We start from the raw sequence: 25,235 nt of genomic DNA, 5'->3' as shown, positions 1-25,235 counted from the left end.
TTTCAGCAGAAAATATACACTGACAATAGCAAATTCATCATCACTGGAACTGCCGTTATTTTGGAAGGATATTATGTGTTATTACGTGTTAGAAACGGAACAAAATTATTGTTCTGTTTCTGGGAAAAGGATGTGATTTTCTCTGACGCACACCATTGCACACCAAATTACTTGCATTTTCATCATCCCATTTAAACGAAAAAATGCACACCAGTCTCTTGTGTGTAGGGGCCTTATGAATGTACATTGTTCCCTTCAAGTGACAGCTGAATGGATTGCTCAGGTAGCTGTGAATGAAAGTATTGAGCACATGAACCCTATTCTGGATAGGTCTTAATAGGCGAACTTTCAGTGAAGATGGCAGATCGTCTATTTTCAGCAAATGGATACGTGGTTTAGCGTCGGGAAGGCTTGAAAACATGTGTTCTGCTCTTTTTCGTAAAACAAACTCCATAAGGAACATCAGTGGTGGATGTTTATTTTGCCCCCTGAGACAAACCACCGCATCTTATAGGCAGGGCAGAGAGACGTTTTCTGCACGTGGATGGTGCATGTTGGCAAGTTTTTACTTGAGTAAAAGTAGCAATACCACAATTTATAAATACTCTGTTAGAAGTAAAAGGCTTGTATTCAACATTTTACTTGAGTAAAGTGCAATGGTATTTACATCAAAATATACTCTTTGTAAAAGTGGTCAAATCTTTTCAAAACTTGTCAAACCTTTTCGAAACCTGCAGATCTACAAGTTGATCAGCTATTGTCCATTAGCTGAAGTATAACATGGGGCTTATATTAAGTGGTTAAAATCTGCAAAGTAACTACTAAAGCTGTCAAGTGTCAACTAATTATTGTGGATTAAAAAGTGCAATATTTGAAGTATTAAGTATTGAAAAATGGACATACTCAAGTTAAGTAAAAGTACCTCAAAATTGTACTCGACCCAAAATTGTTAAATCCCAACATCCGTATTGTGGGGAAAGCCTTTGCCGAAAATAGCTGATCGGCAAGCTTACAATGTGTAAGATTGTCGATTGGCTATTTTCAGCAAGAGCTTTCCCCGCAATAACAGAAAACAGAAAATACACTAGCACAGAGCCATGAGGGATTCCACTCAACCATATGGTAGTTAGTTAGTTAGTATATTTCGATCATCTTCACCAGTATCCATAACATCAGATACATCAACATAAACAAACTATAACATAGTTAAAGATGATCGAAAAGGAAGCTGAAGCTAAAAGCTTATAGCGTATAGTTTAAGTACTGTACTTGAGTAAATATACTTAGTTACCTTCCACCACTGCATGTTGGTCTTTTCGGCTCATGTGTATTAGTGTAATTTATTAACTCCATCCCTCCATCTGTCTTTTCTCCATTTCCCTTCCCTCCCCAGAGTAATTTTTTCTTCATCTGGCAACTGATCCCTCATTTAGTAATTATATTCCATCTGTCCTTATCTACTTCCATCCATTTGCCTCCTTTCCTCCACTCATCTTTGTATCTGTTCATCTTCTCTTCCGTGTGTGTGTGTGTGTGTGTGTGTGTGTGTGTGTGTGTAGGAGTTGAGAGAGCGCGTGTTGCGTGGTAAATACAGGATTCCCTTCTACATGTCCACCGACTGTGAGAACTTGCTCAAGAAGTTCCTCATCCTCAACCCATCCAAGAGAGGCAGCTTGGAGGTTCGCACACACACACATAAACACATGCACAAGCACGCACACGAGCACACACAGACACGTACACACACACGCACACGAACACACTTATAATTCTGAAATGACCTTTAACTTTATATTTGTTACTTTGGTTCATAATTATCATTAAATCATGGAGCACTGTTTCCATGGTAACACAGTGTGGTATGATGTTATACACTGGTGTACAACTGGGTTACAGCAGCCCAAAAGTGTGGTTTAACGCATTTCGTAATTGACGTAATTTAACGATTGTTTTATACACCTTTCATTTTTTACATTTTTCACAAGGAAAGAAATGATTCTGCCATTAGATATTGTCATATGCTGACGTAATGACTAAAAAAAACAAAAAAAGAAAACCTATAACTCTTTACTGTCAATGAATGCAATCCTGTTCATTTAATATATCTGACCGGGGGTTATAAAATGGGTTCTTACTCTGCGTTGGATGTAACTTACAGTTTGTCTGCAATGTGATTGATGCAATAAACAGGCTCTGTTTGAACTCAGACCGTCCATATCACTCCACTGCACCCCTCCTTTCCTTCTCTCCTCTCCCTTCCATTTCCTTTGTATTCCACTTGTTCTGTCTCCTCTCCTCCATCTCTTTGGTCCCAGCAGCAGATAATGAGAGACAGGTGGATGAATGTAGGTCACGAGGAGGAGGAGCTCAAACCGTATATCGAACCCCAGCCAGACTACAAGGACCCCAAGAGGACAGGTACGCACACACACATAGGTACATACATACACACACACACACACACACACACACACACACACACACACACACACACACACACACACACACACACACACACACACACACACACACACACACACACACAGCAGGCTTGGGAATCTCCCATTTATTCCGCTCTGTCTGCAGACAATGGCAGGTGACTCCAGTAATATCCCCAGTAGCTATGAAATGTTCCCAGCTAACATGCTTGTTTTTGAGCACAAAAGCTCCTCTGTAGACCTCAGTCGCTGGTGGCGTCGAATAAATAATAAGTCACCCACCCATTAATCTTCCTGCATTATCAGACTGGTTGGTGTCATTTTCCTTCCCACTAATGTACGTACAAGCATGTGCGTACACACTTGAACACAGGCTCAATTCTTATTCACAGCAATCACCTTAAGGTCCTAGTTCGTGGCTATGATGTATTAAGTTTCAAAGCCTTAAAAAGTATTCAATTGTTTTCTTTTCATAGAAATAAAATCTGACAGGTAGCCTAGACAGGTTTATTAGGACATTTCAGATGTTCGAAAAAAGAACCTGTGTTCCAATGGATCTATGGAGTTATTTACAGCTCTTATTAATAATTTAAAAATAGGTCAAATATTTATGAAAACCACAGACAGATTTAACGCCTCCCAGTTTTGGGCATGTCATTATGGGCAAACATTTTCTAAACAGCCGAGTTTGTAGAATGAGTTACTTTTGAATGACAATGTCATACGCCTATGTCATATAAGAGTATAAAGCAGGGCATTAATAAATGGAACTTAGTAATATGCAATATGGAGATACAAGGTTCTACCCGACAGTGACGATAAGTAACTGAATGTGACTAATTAGTTACATTTGACAAAAAAAGTCCACCGTACTGGATGGTGTTGTAGACGGTATCTCTATTTCATAAATAGTGTTTGCACACTTCAGCCCCGGGTGTTTCTTCATGGTTTACGTGGGTTGGCACGCTCTACCCCCATTCCCTTGTTCACCTTATCTTTTGGAAACTCAGAAATCACTAGTTTTAGTCCCCTTGGCTGCGGACAGATTGTGTTGCGGTACATGGATCGTATTGCGAGCGGTCCGCAACCCCGCCGCCCGGTCCGTGATAAGTGGGGAGAAAACAAGTGTTCCGTCTCCTGTGTTGGTGCCTTCACAAGTGCTGACTGCGTCTGGCAGACAAGCGAGACAGAGCGGCTACTTGAGGAAAGACTGACAGTAGGGCTGCGCAATGTATCATGTTTCTATCGTCATCGCAATATAAATTTCTACAATAAACACATAAGAACAGCTGTGTTAAAACAGCAGAATAGACCGTTTTCACATGTCGGTCATATTTTTGTTTCGGGCCATTCACACAGTGTGTCAAATTGTTTTTAATTGTTTACCATTGTAATCATTGGAAAGATTCAACTTTTTGTTTTACATTGTGTCGCCTGTTGCTTTACACACAAACACACACACACACACACACACACACACACACACACACACACACACACACACACACACACACACGATAACAAGATGAACGTTTGTGGTTCTTGTCACGGTGTTATTCTTTTTTTATTTTCCATGGTGTTGGCTTACAAAAAATCTGCAAACACATGAGTTGCCTGGCTTTCAACCTCCTCAAATTTTCAATTTTCACCCTATTTGCGTTCCCTTCTCTGGCTTCTGGCTGCTGCCCTTACCCAGTTCAAAACACTGGTGATCGGTTTGTGGTCACAGGAAGTCTGTTCGTCCCTTCCCTAAAACACTGTGACCATCACTCCCAGGGTCCTAGACTCTTCTCTCTCCTGGCTCCTAAGCTGTGGAATGACCTCCCCCTTCAGGACTGCGGACTCACTCACCATTGTCCATTGCAGTCTGAAAACTCAACCCTTCACACTCTCTCTCACCCCCTAGCACAGTGGTTCCCAAAGTGGGTTCCGGGGATGCCCAGGGGTCCTTGAGGGGGTTCCAGGGGGTCCCCAGCTAAATAATTTTAACCACTTTCTTTTAAACCACTTTGATACAATCTTGTATCAATCTGCAAACTCGCAACACGGCCCATCGTGACGCGTTGTGAGCTTGTAGGTCGGCTGTTGTCAAAAATCTTGCAACAATTGTGAAAAGTGTGGAATACTTTTGACAACACAAATCTTGTATAGCAAAAAATACTTTCAGACAAGGGTTTGTGGCCAAATACATGTTATTTTCGAGGTGAAAATAACATGAAAAAGTTTGAGAACCACTGCCCTAGCACTTCTTGCCTATTTTTGATAGATGGTAATTATACTATGCTATGCACTGTTGGTTACTTGTATCTACTGTTTGTTTACACACATTATGTTTGCTTGACCACACATGCTAAGAATGTTCTTTAGGTTTGGTGTTTACCTGGTATTCTAGTTACTTTAAAGCACTAAATTGTTTTTCTTTGCACTTTGCTTACCTGACTATTTACCCTGTTATTTGTTGACTTCATGCCATGTACTCTAATGTAAAGTCACTCTGAATAAGAGTGTCTGCTAAATCCCTAAATTGTAATGTCTAAAGTGTATCACACATCGCATACTGTACTATCGCATAGTTTCACACATCGCATACATTCTGACAGTCAACAATATTTGAAATGCGCTTCTCCGAATGATAATTGGTTGAATAAAAGAGCGCCAAGTAAATATCTGTCAGCCTGTATGTGCTAAGATTTTTCCAGATGCATTTACCAGGTAATCATCAGTAATCAACAGACAGGACAACTTGAACCAGTGTTGCAGTTTTTTTAAGTTTACTTTAAGATGGGTAAATGAGATCATCATACCATGTCGTTAATCCTCTACTGTTATAATTAACACAGGAAGGAAGACACCAGATGCAGCAGACAGAAAAACAGGTAAAGGAGAAGGGTACAGGAAGGGCAGCTGATTTAACATCTTAAAGAAAAGGAGAAACAGATTCAGATGCGGAACCGGGGTCAAGCAATGAAGATTGATTCTGAAGTGCCGATACCTGCCGATACCTTGTATAGTAACTGGTTTTGGGGTATGTGTGTTTGCGCAGAAATCATGCTACAGATGGGCTTCTCTCAAGAGGAGATCCAGGACTCTCTGGTGAACCAGAAGTATAATGACGTGATGGCCACGTACTTGCTGCTGGACTATAGGAACTCGGAGGTACATGCGCACGCACGCACGCACACACACTACATACAACGTCCAGTGCAGTGGTTTTCAAGAAACCACAGCCATTATCCTGATGCGAAGCAGTATAGTAGAAAGTAGAGGAAAGTACTGTACTCGTCAATTAACCACTTAAGCCTTTTATACTTTGTTGTATAATAAATAGCTGAAATAACTGATCTACAAGCTTTTAGATCTGGTTTAAAAAAAAAGATTATAGGCTACGTATTTATATTTTTATTGCCTCAATTAGGGATGCCAGAGTTAATGTTAGTGTATGGTCAGAGCTGTTATTACACAATGGTGTCAGTGGTATAAATTGATAAGCTACAGTAACTTCCTAAAACACTGAAATGCTCCACCTAAAACACTGAAATGCTCCACCAGCATTGGTGTCATATCAGCATATCATTGAAGTATAAGGAACTGTAACGCCACACCATTCTGCACCATTTTTCATGCTTGCTCTGTCTGACAGGATCACACTACATCTCTCTCTTTCTGTCTGTGTGTCTATAATATCCATCTATCTATCTTGATTATGTACACCCATTCTCATCCCTCGTTTTACTCTTTGCGACAGTTGGAAGAAGGCACGATCAAGCCCCGCCCAGGAAGTGATGTAAGCAACATAAATGCCCCCTCCCCGCCTCACAAGGTACAGCGAGCACACAAACTCACATTCCCCTCCTCTCTGTATCACACGCGCGCGCACACAGACACGCGCGCACACAGTTCCTTGTCCTCTCCTTCAAACGCAAGCGCATAACCTGAGAAGGGCTGCAGTCCTTCCCCCCTGCTGGCCAGGGACGTGACATTCAGGAATCTCCAAGGCAACGCTGCCCGCCAGTTGAGAAATGACAAATAACGTGAGCCATAGAGGAGACAGACCTGTTCAGTAGCTCTGCTCGGTGTGGCCCGAGGGCCAAAGGTCTCTAAAATGTCTTTAGATTTCTAAATTCCAGCTTTTTAACCACGTAAACCCTAGATATGTTAACCAGGGTCCTCCAGGGCTCTATACTAGGCCGGTTCCTTTTCCCCCCTCTACAACACGTCTCTTTGTCAAAAATAGCCGAGCTACAAGCTCTCAACACGTGCTGTGAGTTTGTAGATTGGCTATTTTCACCTAATATTGGCCCCAGAATAGGTAGGTACGCTAGGGGATCATGTGGTTAAGAAATCCTGAATCTAGTTCCGCTTAGTTTGTAAGTGTTACATTGAGTGCCAGCTGTTTGTTTTTTAGGAGTCTCTCTGCCAGGTAACATGGACTCGCATCCTTTCATTTACCCCTCATGTTTATTTCACGGCTTGAAATTGAGCTCATTTTCCATTCTAAGCAGTGTTAAAGTCCTTACCTTAACCTTGCTGAAGTCATCATGTAGTCAGCACATCGCTTTGATATCCAATATCCATATGTAATATACAGTATATACTCTATATTGTATATATATAGTATATTGTGTGTCTAGATATACAGTATGTATAATGTGTATATATACACAGTGTGTGTGTATATACGCACCTTCCAAAAATATCACTGCCATGACATAAACACTCACCTCACAAGGTACAGCAAGCACACGCACACAGACATCACAAGCTGCCCTGTTTCTTCCCTAAGATAGTTATTATAACTCTGAGCACACACACACACACACACACACACTGAGCCGTGTCTCTGTACGCTCTCCTTCAGGTACAGCGCAGCGTGTCATCCAACCAGAAACCTCGGCGAGCCACTGATCAGGGTGAGACTGGTTTGTCAGAATGGATGGGGGGGGGGGTTAGAGGAGGGGAGATGGGCATGGCTTCAGAACCGGGATGGAAAGGGGAGGGAGGAGTTTCTGGTGGGGGGGGGGGGGGGGGATATTAGGCCTGCAACTATCAATTAATTTCTTAGCAATTATTCCGTCTAACCTTTTCAATTGATCAAATCTTGGCATGTTTTTTAAAATATATTACATATTTTTATTTTTATATATCAAATCATTAACCACGGAAGCCCTATTAGTAGTACAACGGTGTGAAGCCAAAATAGTCAATCTGCTAGCTCGCAACGCGTCGCTGCGCGTTGTGAGCTTATAGATCGGCTATTTTTGGAAATGTTTGAAAAACAATAACAATCATTATTTTAATAATTTTTTTATGATCAATTAAATCGATTAGTTCGATCAACTGTTGCACCCCTAATGGAGAGAGATGGGTGATGAACTTAATGGCAACTAATTTGACACACGATTTCGTTGTCTTTGTCTCCATCTCCCCCTTTCTCTCTCTGTCTCTCTCTCTCTCTCTAGGCTCCTCCTACTCTAAGAGGAGTGGTCAGGTGGACAACCGGACCACAGCAGCAGAGGATTCTGGGAGGAAGGGCTCGTCGAGCAGCTCCACCACCAAGGTGCCTTCCAGCCCGCTGGCCTCCGATCGCAAGAAGAGCACCACGCCCTCCACCGTGAGACAGCACCCACACACACACACACACACACACACACACACACTTTCCCTAGGGCGCACTCCCACAGACAGATAAGGATAACAAATACCGATGCTCTTATGCAGTGAGTTAAAAAAATAAACTTGACTTCCTTGATCAGTGATATTTTAAGCATAATTGCGCACAGGAGATGCACGTCAACGTGCTTACACTCCCGCTCGCACACATGCACGCACGCACGCACACACACACACACACACACACACACTTACCCAGAGATGAATCAATAATTAGCTGACATACTTAATCATTTCACACACTTACATGCACCTACAGCCGCAGATCTACAAATCCCCCCCTCTCTCACACACATTGATATCTACAAATTCCCCCCCCCTCTCTCTCTCACACACACACACACACACACACACACACACACACACACACACACACACACACACACACACACACACACTGGTATCCACCACAACACGCATGCAATACCTCGCACTCACACACATACAATGAAGTCGATGTCGATTCATTCAGTCAGAATGAATCGACATGAATCATATGAATAGCCTAAGAAAAACAAACAAGCGCATATTAGGCTTATTGTCCTCACACAAACGCACACACGCTATACACAAGGATGATAAACATAGACACACGTGGACCCGTGCGATGACGCAAAACCATGCAAATGGACAAGGCCGTAGACTACACGCCAGCAGGATGCTTTGTTTAGAAAATGAAGCCACTTTGTTGACAGACGCACGCGGATATGAAATGGAGATACAGTGGCAGACATTGTGGCAGTAGATGGCAGGAAAACATTGACGTACTAAAGCATTCCTCATCTCATCATTGCCGCTCCCATTGACTCCACTATCAATGGATACATCCGTCTCTCCCTGTCATATCTCTACACTCCCTAATGCAGGGCTGCTCAACCTTTTCACCCCCCAAGGACCCCTTCCAATATTTTCTATACCTTTGCGGACTCTCTGGAAGTTACCAATTAAATATTTCTTCATTACTTCTTAATGTTAATTTTAGTTTTTTTTATTATAATATGGATTAGTCGGGGGGGCAAGATTCAGAATAGCAAAAATAACTCCATCTACAAGCTCGCAAAGCCACGTGTTGTGAGCTTGTACATCAGGTTGCACACTTTCTGCGCAACATACTCCTCTCACTCACACACGTCCATTGTCTTTCTCTGCCTCCAGAACAGCATCCTGTCTACTGGTACAAGTCGCAGTAGGAACTCTCCCCTGGCTGAGAGAGCCACACTGGGCCAGGGAATCCAGAACGGCAAGGACAGGTATGTACACACACACACACACACACACACCCACACCCACACACACACACACACACACACACACACACACACACACACACACACACACACACAATTCTGTGCCAATGTATTGAGATCGGCATGGACAGGTATGTGGGTGTACGGATAACTATGTCGGGTCATTCAGACAGGTGTGCAAACGGCACTGTTGTCCGCTGTGGGCAACAGCCATGGTAAGTGAGGTTCACTTTCTCACTGAGACACACACACACACACACACACACACACTCACACACACACTCTCTCCATCTAAGAGTAAAGTCCTCAGTGTTAAAGGTAGGGTAAGTGATATTTTTGGGTTAAAACAAAAAGTATTTTGTTAAAAGGTTAAAGCACTATATTCTGATAGTAATCATTGCTATAGAGTGTTTGTTCAGTAACAGGAGTCTCCCCGTCTCTCCAGCTCTTTAATAAACAGAAAATACAATTTCCAGTAGGTGTCAAAATTTCAGCCAATCAGGAGAAAGTACCCATTTTTAAGCTTCATTTTTATAGTGTTCCAGTTCCAATTTTGCCTGCTCATTTCTTAGTGTCATCACTTCCAATTTCACTTGTTTAATCTATATCCTGATTGAGTTCTCTATCCTGATTGGATAAAATTGGAAATGAAACTGAAACTGAAACGAAAATGCATTTTCTGTTTTATAAAGAGCTGGAGAGACAAGGAGACTCCTTTTACTGAACAAACACTCTATAGCAATGAGTACTATCAGAATATAGAGCTATTTAACACTTATTTTAACCAAAGAAAATCACTTACCCTACCTTTAACCACTGCCAACCTGGCATCCCTGTTTTGGCCATGTCATTCTAGGCGAAACAATTTCAAATATTTTCAGAAATAGACTATCTCCAAGCTCAAAACGCATTGCATTGCGGCGCAATGGTTAATAAAAAAAACGTCAAAACGGACCGCTTGCTCCATTTCTGAGAGTTATTATATTCTTACGAGTTAAATGAACACTCAGGATTTAACGGTGCAGTTTGTGAATGAAGCGCTGCCTCAGCTGAGCTCAGTGACTGACTGGCTGCCTGGATGGCAGTGCTTGGCCAAAGTGCTCCCCCAGCCAGCCCTCTGCCAGCTGGCCCTGAGCGAGCCCACAGCTGTCCCCCCAGGGCGGGGCCACCCCTCCTGGCCTGGGGACCCACAGCCACTCCTGTGGGATGCTAGAGCCAGACCTCCAAGTAGATTACAGATCACCCTTTGGATGGGTTGATGGACATTATGCAAGTCTGACCCAGAGCAGGATTTTTTAATTGATGCACACACACACACACACACACACACACACACACACACACACGGACACACACGGACACATACACACTCGCGCTGCAGGCAGGCAGGCAGACAGGAAGGAAGCAAGGGAAGCAAACAATCTTAATTGACACAGGCTGACACATTGAATCCTGCTCACTCATACTCTCTACTTCTCCTCTGTCCGTCCCCTGTCCTCCAAAAAAACATTCTCTCCTCTCTCTGAGCCGCCTGTCACGGCTCTGGCAAAAGTTAGCCTGACTCAACAGAAGGACTCGCTCCATCCATACACCAACAGGCTACAACCCCAACTCCAGTAAAGCCTAAACATCGTTGTTAATTTTCTAATGAAAAGACCAAAAGTAAATGGCCGTATTTTTTAACACAACAGAAAATACCAAAGTATTTTCTGTTGTGTTAACCACTTGAAACCTAAGTTGCTCAATAAGCATAATGATGCAATGAAATGCTCTGGTTGTGTAATCTGGCCACAGGACATCATTATAACTGCACAATTTAGTGAAAGTCATTGAAAATCGTGATTTTTCTATTTCAACCCATCTGGAAAAATCATCATTATCAATCATAATTGTGATTGCAATATTAAGCAAAAATAATGGTGATCATCATTTTAGCCACAACTGTGCAGCCCTAATTAAAACATCACTTACTTTTTTGGACATTTATAGTGCTACGTAACTACAGTACGCATGTCAGCTCACCAAGATGAAGCGATTCACCTTTCTTATGAAAAATCACAAATTATCTATGAATGTCCAGCCTACAAACTAAGGAAACACTGTTAGTTAAGGAAACCCGTTAGCTTATCATCTAGTGTTACACCGGAGGCGGCTTTTAGCGTCACTTTGACCCCCCCCCCCTCTCTCTCTGTCGTCCTGTCATTTGAACTGGCATGAAGGGGTCTCTGTCTTTGTCCATTTCCCTCCACCTCTTTTCAGTTTCCTCTAATCTCTGACACACACACACACACACACACACACACACACACACACACACACACACACACACACACACACACACACACATCTGATACTTCAATCTGCCATCAGCTTCATGCATCCTGTTCATAAGCATTAACCAATAATGCTGAGTGTCTCTTGATAGTCATGTAGTGTATGCTTCATTGTCATTACTGCTTAATTACTAGTTCATGTGTCAGATCTCAAATGACCACGTCGTTCCCTGTGTAGACCTCTTTCTGGGACCCATTCCCTCAGTTTGCAGTGTGAGCTGGGCGATAATATTGACTTTGATATAATCAATAGCTGTTTCAACCTGAGACATTAAACATTCAATATGAATGCAGTATATGGACAATGTCCTTATTTCAATCATGTCTTCTAACAATGTACGGCAAAGATAAATACAATACATCCCTTCTCTACTTCTGCTCTTGCATCCCCTTCCAAAAATGAGGTTTTAAATGTACAAACTATGTATATTTCCAAACATTGCGAAAATTGCATGTCTGCAAGCACACAACTTGCAAGCTTGTGAGCCTGTAGATCAGCTATTTTGTTGATTTGTCGTATGACGAAGTATATAAGGCTTAAGTGGTTAAAAGAATTGTCGAGAATACGCTACAAAAGGGAGAAACATCAACTTCCGCTATTATTTTGGTCCATGAATGTCCTGATAACACTGCTCATCGCTCAGCTCCTACTGTTATTAAACGAATTATTCCTTGAAACAACGAAGAGGGGAGTTTTCTAAACGTTTTCTGTGGAGGTGACCCAGGGATACATTTCCCAGGTACATTTTTAACGTGGAAAAACAAAAAACGGAACAAGACGAGATTGATTCCATCTCTTGTCTGGCATTTGTCACAGAGGATGCAGTGGTCATTTGAGACATTGTGCAGTTACTGTGTGTCTTTAAAGCTACTGTTTCTCAACATGTGGTCCAAATGGACACCCACAGGTCTGTAACTCTGAGAGTGTACAAATGGAACAGGTCCATTTGGTTCCATTATTTTGTACACGCTTAGAGTTACAGAACCTGAAACCGACGTTGAGAACATGTGTTTTAAGCCAAGCTAGTAAGCTACTGTAGGCTTTGCTAACTTAGCGGTTGTCATCTGCTTTGTTCTTTTTTTTTATTATTAGTTTTTTTTTATTGGTGGCCATCATTAAAAACTTTGAAGTTTTGGGCTTGTGTACTTGACCCCCCCCTCCTCCCCCTCCAACCTCTTTCCCTCTCTTTGATCTTTACTTTCTCTTTTTAAATTTCTGTTTTGATGTTGCTTCTCGTACTTGCTCATGAAAGCTTAACACTGTGTGTGTGTGTGTGTGTGTGTGTACTTCGCTTTTCGTTCCCCTCTAGCTTTGTCTCCCTCTCTCTTTGCTTTTGACGCCATAGAAAAACGTTCACCCCCTCATCTCTCTAAGGGGATTAGGAAGACTTGTGATGGAATATTATGATATTAACTCTTACTGACGCTATATGGACCCCCAGACTTGCCTCCTAATAGGCTTACACACACACACACACACACACACACACACACACACACACACACACACACACACACACACACACAGATGGTGGACGTACACACAGACAAGCCTTATTACACATACATTACAACACGCTCAAACATTTGACCCCATACCAGTACACACACACACACACACACACACACAGTGTTGTCCAGTCCTTACTGGTCAATGAATGCTGTTATTTTTCCATCACCAGTCATGCTAATCCCTGCCAGAACGTGTGTGTGTGTGTGTGTGTGTACTCTCCATGAGCTATGTGTGGCCTTTCTGTGTAATCAGCAGTCTGTTTGTTTGACCTCTGCCAATGCTCCACTCGCTCTCTCTCTCTCTCTTTCTCTGCCTTTCCTTCTGGTACCACTCTCCCCTGTCTCTCTCAGTGTTTAGTATGCAGCCACATGCTTGTGTGTGTATACGTGGGTGCATGCATGCACGCGTGTGGTCAAAGTCATGTTAGTGCTGTCTGTAATGTTCAGAGCCTGTACAACTCTCTGAATAACCACAACTGTAGAACTTGCAGTGTCCGCCAGAACTAAATATGTATATGTATGTATATATATATGTATGTATGTATGTATGCCAACACAACAGTCTTGATTCTTGAAACCAACGTCATATCTGCAATTGCAGTGTGATCTGAGCCCAGTACGCATCCAGGATGCTCCTCAGATCCTGTTTTCATACAGAAAACATCCTGCATGTCGCAGGCTTTCCCTGACAGAAGTGAGGCCCACGGAACAGGGTTAGAAATGTACTAGCTGCCAAGTTCATATACTGTATGCCCCCCTGACATCTTCAAATGCCTCCGGACTATACCAGCGTCTTGGCATGTCAATGACTATTCACATCTTCAACCCATATTATACATAAATGTAGACTATTCTACTGTAAGGGGCTTTCTTTTTTAGATGTTGCATATTTCATGTGGGTACAGGCCTGCAAGTACGCAACACAAATTCAACATGTATGACTGACATCATAGTCTGGCACAAGTTACATTACAATCAACGGTCATTCGGCATCAAACATGGCTTGTCATTGTAAAGTTATGGCAAATACTGTTTGTTTTACTCTTCTGAGGGTTAAGTAGGGAGACGAATTAGCCCAGCTGTAATGTGTCAGGGCTAGGCCTCAATCTTAACACTTCATTTTTACACTTCACCACATGGTATTTTGAGAGGATGGAAGCTCTGTGCACGATAGCCGGAACTTGACTTGGCCTATTTCTGGCCGGCTATCTGTTTTCATTATGCAATTTTATTTAGACATTTCCCTTTCCAACTGCCATCTAGTTCTAAGCATGTCTATTTGGACCATGAGCTAAAGATAGTATTTGTTTTTCGCTGTTGGCTCATCCACAGTGTAATGTACACATTAGAAGGTGACCAGAAGGCGAAATAACAGACTGTTGGCAGTTTGATTATGGGTCTTTATTGGCCTCCATTTTGAACCAGGCAGAGTCCACGCTTGCTGCCAAAACGCTAACTTTCTTGCTCGCTGTCCCACTAGTAGAGCTTTTGACTGTCTGGCTGTCTGTCTGCAGAGCTTTTTATTTGTCCTAATTCATCACTCGGCTCCTCTTCCTCCTTCTTCTCCTGTCCTCTTCACGTCTTCTCCTTTTCTCTCAATCTCCCTCCCTCCCTCCCTCTCTCTCTCCTCCCATCCCCTATTATGTGTGTGATGAGTTGTGCTGCTTCTAACCGTGCTCCACCTCATCCTCCCTGCCCACCGGCACATCACCCCCGCCCTCTGTGTGTGTGTGTGTGTGTGTGTGTGTGTGTGTTGTCTTTATATGATCTTGTGTCTTCATTTGAATCTGTCTTGTCTCTTGCATGATCTTACTTGTGTATGTGTATGTCTTCACGTGTACGTGTATATTCTGTATTTATGTGTGTCACGTATTTGTGCATGCATGTTTGTCTGTGTGTGTTTATGTATCTGTTGTGTACTTCTCTGTCTTACGTGTATGTGCGTGCATATATTTGTCTGTGTGTGTGTATATCTGTGATATTTTGTATTTATGTGTGTCTCACATGTCCATGTTTGTACATGCATGTTTGTGTCTGTATTATGTGTGTCTCACGTGTGTTTGTGCATGCAAACGTGTGTGTGTGTATGTATGTGCGTGTTCTGGGCGGGGGCGCTCCTCCTCCTCCCCTCCACCCTCCCAGCCTAAACACTCCGGGCTCCCGTGCCTCCACCGCCTCGGCTGCTGCCGTCCTCACCTCCTCATCCTCGCGTCCCCGTCACCACAAGTCTCTGTCCACCTCCAACCATCCATGCCCCTCCTCTGACCTGCACGCACCTCGGCCCAGGCAAGTCTCCTCCACCTCCCCCCGCACCAACACATGCACGCACACCAACGACAAGAGACACACGCAGACATGAGCCATCATACCTGCGCACGGGTAATGGGTATACATCACACACACACACACACACACACACACACACACACACACACACACACACACACACACACACACACACACACACACGCGGACACAGGTAGATGTTTCATTAGACAGATAGGCATGCTCACGCACTCACACATGCTACAGTGCACACATACAGTCCAATGTTCACACAGTCGCTTTCATACAGTACAGTTCCTTTCAACACATGCCCACTCACTCTGCACACAGCGCTTGGCTCCATCTCTCAAGAGCTGGATGTCCACAAAGAGATGGAGCGTGAGAGAGAAACACACAGAAAAGACAGTCCAGAGAGAAAAAAGCGATGTGAAGGAAGGATAGGACTGATTGGCCATGGGAACTTTCCTCCAATTACAGATTGATTTAACCACTTTCAGCTTGGCGTCCCTATTTTTGGCAAGTCCTGTATTTTCTCCAAAATAGCGAAAAGAGCAGATCTACAAGCTCACAATGCGACACCTTGTGAGCTTATAGATCTGCAATTTTTGCTATTCGTCTTACGACTAAGTATACAGGGCTTAAGTGGTTAAAGGGAAACGCAGTGGAGCTGCTCAGTGTATTCTTGCTTAAAGAGCTCACTAACTCGAAATACATTTGCGTGTTCCTTTAACCTTTATTTATGGTATTACTTTCAAACAGTAACACACACACACACACACACACACACACACACACACACACACACACACACACACACACACACACACACACACACACACACACACACACACACACACAGGTAGGTGACAGAAAGACCGATAAACCAATTTTCAAATGACAGTCAGTGTTTGCAAAGTCATGTTCACCTCTATCTTCTAAGCCTCATATATTCTATGAGGGTATTGGAGCGTTGCCATGGTAATAAGGAGATGGTTTCTCACGTAACTGGCAATACAGGTGTGTTAAGAAATGTTGGCGGAAAATATGCAACAGTGTCCGCCATCACATCACCATGGCGATGGCATGGTGGACAGCTGGCATGGAATCAGTAGTTGCTTAGCAACAGTCATGAAGAAAGACCGTGGAGCCTAAATGGCCGCGAGAGAAACTGCTAAACATTAAATAGTCCACTGATTTCTCAATGTGGGGTCTGGATACCACCAGGGGCCCATATTCGCTCTGAGAGTGTTGTGTTTGTACACTCTCAGAGTTAAATGAACGCTGAGGATTTTACAGTGTAGATTGGGGACCCAGAGATATAAAAAAAAGTGTATCAAATGGGGGTCCGTGGCCTAATGCATATAAAACTGGGGGTCCTTGAAATGATCATCACTGATATAGTCTATATTGTCGGCAACTTTCCTACCAGATCAAGTCCGTCAGGAAAAGGCACACTCAACTCAAAGGGAGTCTTGAGGTGTAGTCTCTTACAATTTAACTGACTGCAGATTCTTGACGATATACAGAGAAAGGATTTTCCGCACTCTCTTGAGTAGTTTCTTATGTTTTTTTTTATTGGAGATTTGCACAGCAGCAGCAGTCTAGCTAGAGCAGTGGTTCTCAAACTTCTTTGTGCCAAGGACCCCCAAATTGATATGTATGTGGCCGCGGACCCCCACCTGAAAATATGTTGTTCCAGGGACCCTCAGAAGCAAAGATTTGTGTTAAGAATGTTCGCCTTTTCAAAAAAAGATTTAAAGAGGTGCACACATTTTAAAGATTTTTCAAAAATAAGCGCTCTACAAGCTCGTAGTGTGGCACTCTGTGCCACGCTATGAACTTGTAGATCTGCTATTTTTGGATACCCAAAGTATAGAATATGAATAAAGGGGTTAAAATGATTGTGCACTTGATTAACAAATTTTGCTGGGGACCCCCTGGTATCCCCCCCCAATGACTCCTGGTCATTGGGGGGGGCACTCTGCCCGAAACTATTGTTTCTCTAGGTAGACTGCTGCGGATAATCTATATTGTCTCTACATATCTCCACTTTGAACATACCTGTCCTTGACCAGCCAGGGCCTTGGAGATGGTTAATTGTTCCAGCTGCTAAGAGCTGGAAAACAAGACCGACACATTATTTTAGTCTGTTGTTTTGATGGAGCATAGGTTTCACTCATTTCCTGGGTTGAGACGGAACGTGGTACTCTGATCTAGCACTTTGTCAGTGGCTTTTGTATAAGAATGTCTGCTAAATTGTAAATTGTAGGTCTGAGGGAGAGACAGTTGTGGAATATACTGAAGGAGAGGAGAGCTTTAATGGCGGGATTCAAGCCCCTGGCAAGCGGGGGTCTAGACACGAGGGCATTCGTAACCACTGCACCATGTCTGGGTTCAGACCGTTTTTAGCGCATATCAGACTATGTACTCTGCCTCCTTTCTGCACCGGAAAGGAGGCACCGGAATCAAATCGGTTAAACAAATTGGAGGAGATGACTGTTGGTTAGACAGGATCAGAGTCAGAATCTCTTTTGGGGGAGATTAAACTTTAAAGTAGGTTCTGTGTTCATTTTCAAACACCAGTATCAATCATCTTACAACAACAATATCATGCATAGCTTTTTTTTCGCCGATTATTTTTGCTCACAATTTAATCACCATGCCAATTAATCCTCCCCATACATTTCTCTGTTGCCACTGTGGTTGTACCCTGTGAGCTTGTTGGCACCGCAGCTGTACTCCAACAAGCAAGCCTGTGACTAGTGACACTGCTAACAATGCCGACATGAACGTGAACTGAAGAGCAAATACTTTGTCCCCACACTATGACTATGTGAATGGTGAAGAAGAATTTGGCACCCAAAATGTGTTTTGGGGAAGATTAAACTAGTATCAAACATTTTACAACAACCATATTATGCACATAGCTTTTTTTCTTTCTTTTTTTAAATTTAGATTAGCCAATTATTTTTTGCTCTTTTCACAGTTTAGTCATTATGGCAATTAATCCTCCCCACACATTCCTGTGTTGCACTGCTGTTGTACCCTACTGGCTCACCTGCCAGTGAGGAGCCCCCACCAGGAGGACATAGCACCTCCGTCCTACTCCTCCTGTTAAACACCCGGTGCTCATAGGTGCCACCCCCAGCCCGTAGGAGTCGCTAGCGCAGAGTCAAATATCACCCTCCTCGCCCAGCTTCCCTCACCCCAACACAGCCAGTTACTTTACCCCTGTACCACCCGACCACCTAATGTTGTGCATATGTCTACTCTTCTGGTGGTCCTGTTCAAATTGATTTAGTTGACAATGCAATGTATAGTAGGTATAGTTTTCCAATTAATTTGTTTCTTCATTTAGTGCAGTGAATAGGGTGGCTAATATAATAATAAAAACATTTATACAAAAACATTTGCCAGAAACATTGTAGAATGAATTATACCAGTTGGAATTCAGGTTGTTTTTGAGTGAAATTATCCTTTATAAAGTTAATGTTATGTCAAATAAACACAGTAATGCAAACACAGAAGTGTAGTCTAAAAAATGTTCCAGCCTACATGGCATGCAAAATCACATAATATTTTTGAGTGACCCAAGAAAAGTGTGAAATACATGCAAATGTCTATTTCCAACACTGTGTAAATGCATTAGAATGTTTTGCATGCACCGTACGTCCAGGTTTTATTGAGTATTGATGTTTGCCATGTCTGTCTGTCAGTCTGTCAAGGTTAATGCCTTGTGGTATGGTTTATTTTTTCCTCTTCTGCCCGCAAAATACAAAGCATCCCTGCTCTTTTTAGTGTCTTGAACCTGTATACGGCTTCAAAGACCATTTTCAGCCTTGTATTTCCCTAGAAACGTTGGTTCTTAAATGGCTTCAGCAGTGTCCTGTTTCCTTCCTTGGGGTTGGTATGGGGCCTTGGTCTTTAAGCATCTGGATAAAAGTCCCCACCGTTGCCAAAACAGTCCCACCCAGACCACAGTCAGAGTCTGGGAAAACCTCGACTGCCATCTGTCCCGTTACCACACCACAGTCAAGCTTGGCTTAATGAATGAAGGAGAAATGTTTCAATCTATGTGATGTATTTGCTTTGTGTATGTGTCTGCTTTTGGCAATTTGCTGTGTTGTCTTTTGTTCTTGCATGCACCGCCGCTTGCTTAATTTAAAGTTAGTTTTACAGGAGCTACCTTGACATTTTGAATTTTAGCCCGCTGTATGTCTCCACCAGACACTTGTCACACTATGGTGGATGTGTGTCCTTGATGTCCTTCAGGAAGCCTGCAAACAACTTATTAGCATGTGCACCGCAGCAGCAGCAGCTGTACGCTAACAAGCAAGCATGTGACTAGCAATGCTGACATGTCATTTGGTGTGAACTGAACTGCCAATACTTGGACCACTCCCCACACTGTGACATGTGTACAACATTGAAGGAGAAGAAGCAAAATAAATGGTGGACTAAAATGAGCTTGGACCATAACAAAATGTCAAGGAGCCTATTTTGCCTGTGTTTGTGGCCTACATGTTGAAGTCCTGTTCTGTTGCATGCGCCGTTCAGCAGTGAGCTTGAGCTGTTCAGAACCTGGTTTGGAACACTGGAGAGAAGGTACCACTCCAACACATAGCCTGTACCCTGGATTAGGCCTGCAAACCTCTTCCCAGCACATGTGCCCTGTTTTATTCCAACACATAGCCCCATCCCTCCTTACCCTGTTACTTGAAGAACATGGGTATTCCACTGAAATACATACTACTCCCGGGTGTAAATAAGGCGTGTGTATGCTACTGTTATTCTTCATGTGAGGTTTAACAATAGTGCAAATGCGTTATCACCAACACATGACAAAGTATTTAACAAGGCAGACATGGTCTATCCGTTGTTCCCAGGGGTTAAATTGGAATTTGGAAGGTGTTGGAAGTCTTGACCTTGGCCCCGGGCCGTAGAGGTCAGGGGTGAGTCAATAGACAGTAGGGATGGTGTAGTTATTTTGTTTTGAATTATGATTTAGCTTCTATAAATAAAGGTTAACTGTCTGAAAATACACATGAACACGAATCCAACATATTAATAGTAAAGATAATGTATGTCAAACAAATCTATGAACCTATCTATGCAATCTATGAAAAAAAGTTTATCTGCTACACAATTTTATTCAATTTGTAGTGGCTGGTCCCTGCTTCATCTCTCTCAGCCAAGGGGTCCTTGGGCTAAAAAACGTTGAAAACCCCTGCCCTAGAATATAACAAACATAATGCAACAACGACAACAACAAAAAAGGCAAGAATACAATGTTTTTAAATAAAAAATAAACATCCATATACTGTAGGTAGGCGATCATGGAGTAGCTACATAAAAGGTTCAACTTTGGTTCCATACAGTGGCAGGCCCACAATGCTTTCATACTCAGTCAGATGGTCAGCATAAAAATGACAAACACAAGAAACTATATACCTTATCCAGAGACCAGGTGAATTTTTTAAAACTTTATATTGATATATAATATTGAGAAGTTCATTTAGGAGAAACCTGAATACTAGGGAATATTAAAACATTAATTAACAAAGACCCAAAATGCCAGGGGGGAAGGCACAAACCGAGTAACAATGAATGAATCAGCCATCTCCCCTAATGTACCCGACCAATATCCCATTGATCACATCTGCGTTGTCGATCTATAAATAAATAAAAGATTGTACTGTAGATGGGCAAGCCAAGCGTCGTACGACTCTCTGATCGAGGGTTCGAATCCAACCTTCATCTTGTCTTGCATGTCTCTCCCCTCTCTCCTCTTCATTTCTTGTCACTCTAGTCTACACTGGCCTATCAGAAATAAATCATAACAATTAGGAAAAAATAAAAAAACGTTGATATAATACCTTAAAAACTTTCATTTTCAATACCATTTCCGGTATTGCAGGGAAAAAGGCAAAAATATTTAAAAGCTATTAGTTACTATTATGTAATTTTCATGAATATCATGACCAAAAAAAAATTGTTATGAGGTATGATGATGATATTCATTATTAATTCCCAAAGAGGTAATTCAGTCACCAGCACAGAAACCTCCAAATAGGGGGGCTGCCCTGTGTTTTAATAAAGTTTTATTATCACCATACTCTTGGTATTGCAAAGTAGTGCAGCAAATGTTAGCAGCCTTGGTTGGCAATGCTCTATCGCTTGCATATGGGCTTGCTGGTGTCCTTGCTGTCTTTCCTTGTTAACTCGCCTCAAATGCGACGTATTTCCACACAGCACGCGTGCTGTTTTCTGGCTGTCCTGAACAAAAGTCAAGCCAAATAGGGTTTTTCCTGGCTCAGAAAGGGCCTCTGAGGACTAAGCATGTCCGTGTTGCGGCTGCGCATCAGTGAAGGCAAAGAGTCTGTTTCCTTATTTGACAAATCTATGTATTTCCCTGTTATGTCTGTTATGTTTTATAAACAAAAATGTCTATTATGCAGCTTAACCACATGAAATTTATTGTCCCTATTCTGGGCATGTCATGAGAGGTGAACATTCTACAAGCTCACAGCACGACAGCGTTTCGAGCTTGTAGATCGTCAATTTTTGGTGAAGGAATTTGGTGTACAGGGGAAAAAGGAGGTAGCCAAGTACACATCCCTGGGGAACCCTGGTCAGCTTAAGTATATAGGGTTTACATGGTTAAGTCAATGAAACCCCAATTAACAAAACTGCGTACAGGTTGTTTTTACTTAAGAACAGGAAAGGGTAGGGATTTTGAAGGAGAGGGGAGTGGAATGCCATACAGATCATCCTAGTGATTGACTTGTCTTACTTGAGCAACAAGAATACAGTGACAGAGACCACTGGCACTCTGAATTGGGAGTGCTTGTTATACTTAATGGGGTATAGCGCAACCATTACTACTTTAAAAATGACGGGCACTCTTAAGGAAAACAAACCCAACTTTACCATGTGTTAGCAGTAGCACAGATTTATTTTCTCCCTTTGAGAACTATACAATGTTTATCTGAGCAATGAAGTTTGTGGTTGCCATGAAATCTATAAATATTACCTTCAAAACAAGCTGCTTATTAAGGGGGAATGGAGGCTTTGTATTCTACATATAAATCCCAGTTAAGTTTCACTTAAGTTGTTTTATAGCTTGACTTAAAATAAACAAAAGGCCATAAACAAAAGGCTTTTGCTATGCGAAACTGTAGATGGTAAAGAGACTGTAACACTTTACTTAAAGGTCGGGCCTATAACGCATTATAATCGCATTTATAATGCATTATAAGGCACTTATAAGGCTTCATATAACTCGTCATAAATGTTTATAATTATGCGTAACATAATAGCATAACAGCGTAACTTATAATGCTATAAGGTTTATGAGTATTATAAGTGCTGGTCATAATGCCCAGCGGAACAGCAACTACCAGACATACAGTAGTCGGTTATTAAGTGTGTCATAAAGACACTTAATGTATAAAGACACTTTATAACTGACTATGTCTGGTAGTTATGTGCTGTTCCGCTTATAATAATTAATAAACCTTGTTATAAGTTGTTATGCATAATTATAAACATTTATAACGAGGGTTACTAAGCCTTATATATGTATTATAATGCTTTATAGACCCTACCTTCAAGTAAAGTGTTACAAAGACAATTAGGAAGTGACATGGCAGTGGAAAACATTTCCATAGTGAGAGGCTTTTGTTGGTTGTGTCCATAGTGAGAGGGTTGACTTCATTCAAGTCCTGATGTCAGAAAGGGAAATCTATGATGTGACATAAAAAAGCCCAAATGTTTAAAGGGATATCTCACGTTTGGGGTCATTTTAACGTTTACTCAGGCTTTTGTGTTTCACCCCTGACAGTTTTCAAGTTGCTTGATTCAGAATTTAGATATTTGCTATTCATTTTATCAGACATGCCCCCTTCCTATACAAACCCTTGTAACTTCAGTCTCCATTTTAACCATGATAGATTAATTGAAAACACCCGTCCTTGGTTCTGGTTGCTGATATTGTCTTGATGTGTGAGGGGGCCGTGTTGTTCTGATTATTTTTTTCATTTATTTTATTACATTTTCCAAAAAGATTATAAAAAATATATGAAAAGGGCAATTGAAAAGACACGGCACCTCACTTATTAGAAGGACAATATCAGTCACCAGAACCAAGGACGGGTGTTTTCAATGAATCCATCATGGTTAAAATGGAGTTTGAAATTACAATGGGTTTATATAGGATAAAATGAATATCAAATATCTAAATACTAAATCAAGCAACTTAAAAACTGTCTGAGTAGACGTTAAAATGACCCCAAACATGTGAGTGAAATATAAGTGAAATATCCCTTTAAGATAATGATAACCTGCCTATTAACTTATTATTCATCCAAACCACGGAAAGAGGGCGTTAAATGGCCTGAACTTCAAACAAGCTATTAAACCCATTCAGAGAGGATTTTAATGTTGATTGTTGATTTTGTTCTCAAATGTTATCATTTTGGCACTGGTGATTTTCATTTGGCCCTGACTAAAACCTCTTTGGGGTTGTCAAAAATATCTCTCTGCAGGAAAAACCCTGCCAAATCGTGCTAAGAATAGATTGAAAGAGGAAGCGCAATAGTAATTGATTGATTAATGTGATCCAGAATACTATCTCTTTTTTTTTTTTCCAATCAAACCGTTTGCGGCGGTTTCAAGCTGACATCGTAACAAGACAAGTCGAGTGACGAGCTGAGAGCAGCACTGTGAGTGAGATCCTCCATGTGGGCAAAGAGATCGGTGTGTCGCTGTCAGAGCGAGACTTTTTCACTAGGAAAGAAGAAGAGTCATAGGAGAAAGCACGGCTGCTGTCACACCGCAAAAACAAATGACACTTTCAGTCCTACAATTCAAAATGAAACCCATTATGACGCAATTCACATTAATAACGTTTTTTTTTGGGGGGTGGGGGTGCATTAAACATTTTGATGTTTGACAGCTTCGTAATGAAAATACCCTTGAGAATAATCAAGCTTCCTCTTTGCTCCTTTTCCTCTTGGCTGTGCACGCAGGTAATTAAACACGGATGTCATCAAGTGGGAGACGTGCAAAAGCTGGACAGAATTTAACTTTGAACATTGTCCAAAAACGGAGACCCAACTGGCTCCCTTTCCATCAGAATAAACTAACACAAAGCCCCGGCAGCGCTCTGAATTAAAAACTGCGAGACACGATGTAATGTTGAAAGATGTGCCGCTGGCGCATGTTTACATTGGTAATTAAAAACGGCATGCTGTGTCTGCAGCAACCCCCGAGCAGAGACAGGAAAAAGCTTTTAATGCCCTTTGCTGAGCATTCTCCACCACATGACTGGGTCTTAACCACTTTAAACCCTATATACTTGGTTGACCGGGGTCCCCCAGGGATCTGTCCTTGGCTCACTACTCCTTTCCCTCTTCACCAAATCTCTTTGCTGAAAATCTACATTATTTGAGCTTGTAGATTTGCTATTTGTACCGAATGTTCACCTACTTTTGCAGAACGTTTGCCTATTTTGACATGCCCAGAATAGGGATAGGGTTCATGCAATCTGGGAACCCGTTCGGTAAAAAAAAGAGGGAATTTATTTTCCTTTATATTTGCCTCTGGGGGCACCACCTACTTTGTGTAGAAACAGGAACTCTGTTTGGCTCCTCCCCTTTCTTGGCCCACTTCCTCCTGGGTGCTTCTATATTTATTCCTAGAACAACACTACTACATGTTTATGGCAGTGGTGCTGTCTTGAGAGATTA

At 42.1% G+C, this 25,235-nt stretch overlaps 1 protein-coding gene across 8 annotated transcripts in view; it reads left to right on the top strand.

Annotated features, from left to right (window-relative positions):
- mark2b (MAP/microtubule affinity-regulating kinase 2b) overlaps positions 1–25,235 on the top strand; it is a 76,684-nt gene that overhangs the window by 36,508 nt on the left and 14,941 nt on the right. For 5 of the 8 annotated variants that reach the window (XM_080451863.1, XM_080451869.1, XM_080451866.1 and 2 more), the window contains exons 9-17: positions 1,560–1,679; positions 2,319–2,436; positions 5,279–5,314; positions 5,482–5,594; positions 6,184–6,258; positions 7,297–7,348; positions 7,898–8,049; positions 9,264–9,358; positions 15,343–15,486. In XM_080451863.1, coding sequence (XP_080307989.1) covers positions 1,560–1,679; positions 2,319–2,436; positions 5,279–5,314; positions 5,482–5,594; positions 6,184–6,258; positions 7,297–7,348; positions 7,898–8,049; positions 9,264–9,358; positions 15,343–15,486 — 905 coding nt within the window. The remainder of the gene's footprint in view (positions 1–1,559; positions 1,680–2,318; positions 2,437–5,278; positions 5,315–5,481; positions 5,595–6,183; positions 6,259–7,296; positions 7,349–7,897; positions 8,050–9,263; positions 9,359–15,342; positions 15,487–25,235) is intronic. The other 3 variants (XM_080451867.1, XM_080451865.1, XM_080451870.1) reach the window with 3 other exon arrangements.

Source organism: Gymnoscopelus braueri (genome assembly GCF_963280865.1).
Source record: "Gymnoscopelus braueri genome assembly, chromosome: 15".
NCBI classification, from domain to species: Eukaryota; Metazoa; Chordata; class Actinopteri; order Myctophiformes; family Myctophidae; genus Gymnoscopelus; species Gymnoscopelus braueri.
The sequence above is the reverse complement of the archived record's forward strand: the minus strand, read 5'-3'. Positions and strand labels throughout refer to the sequence as shown.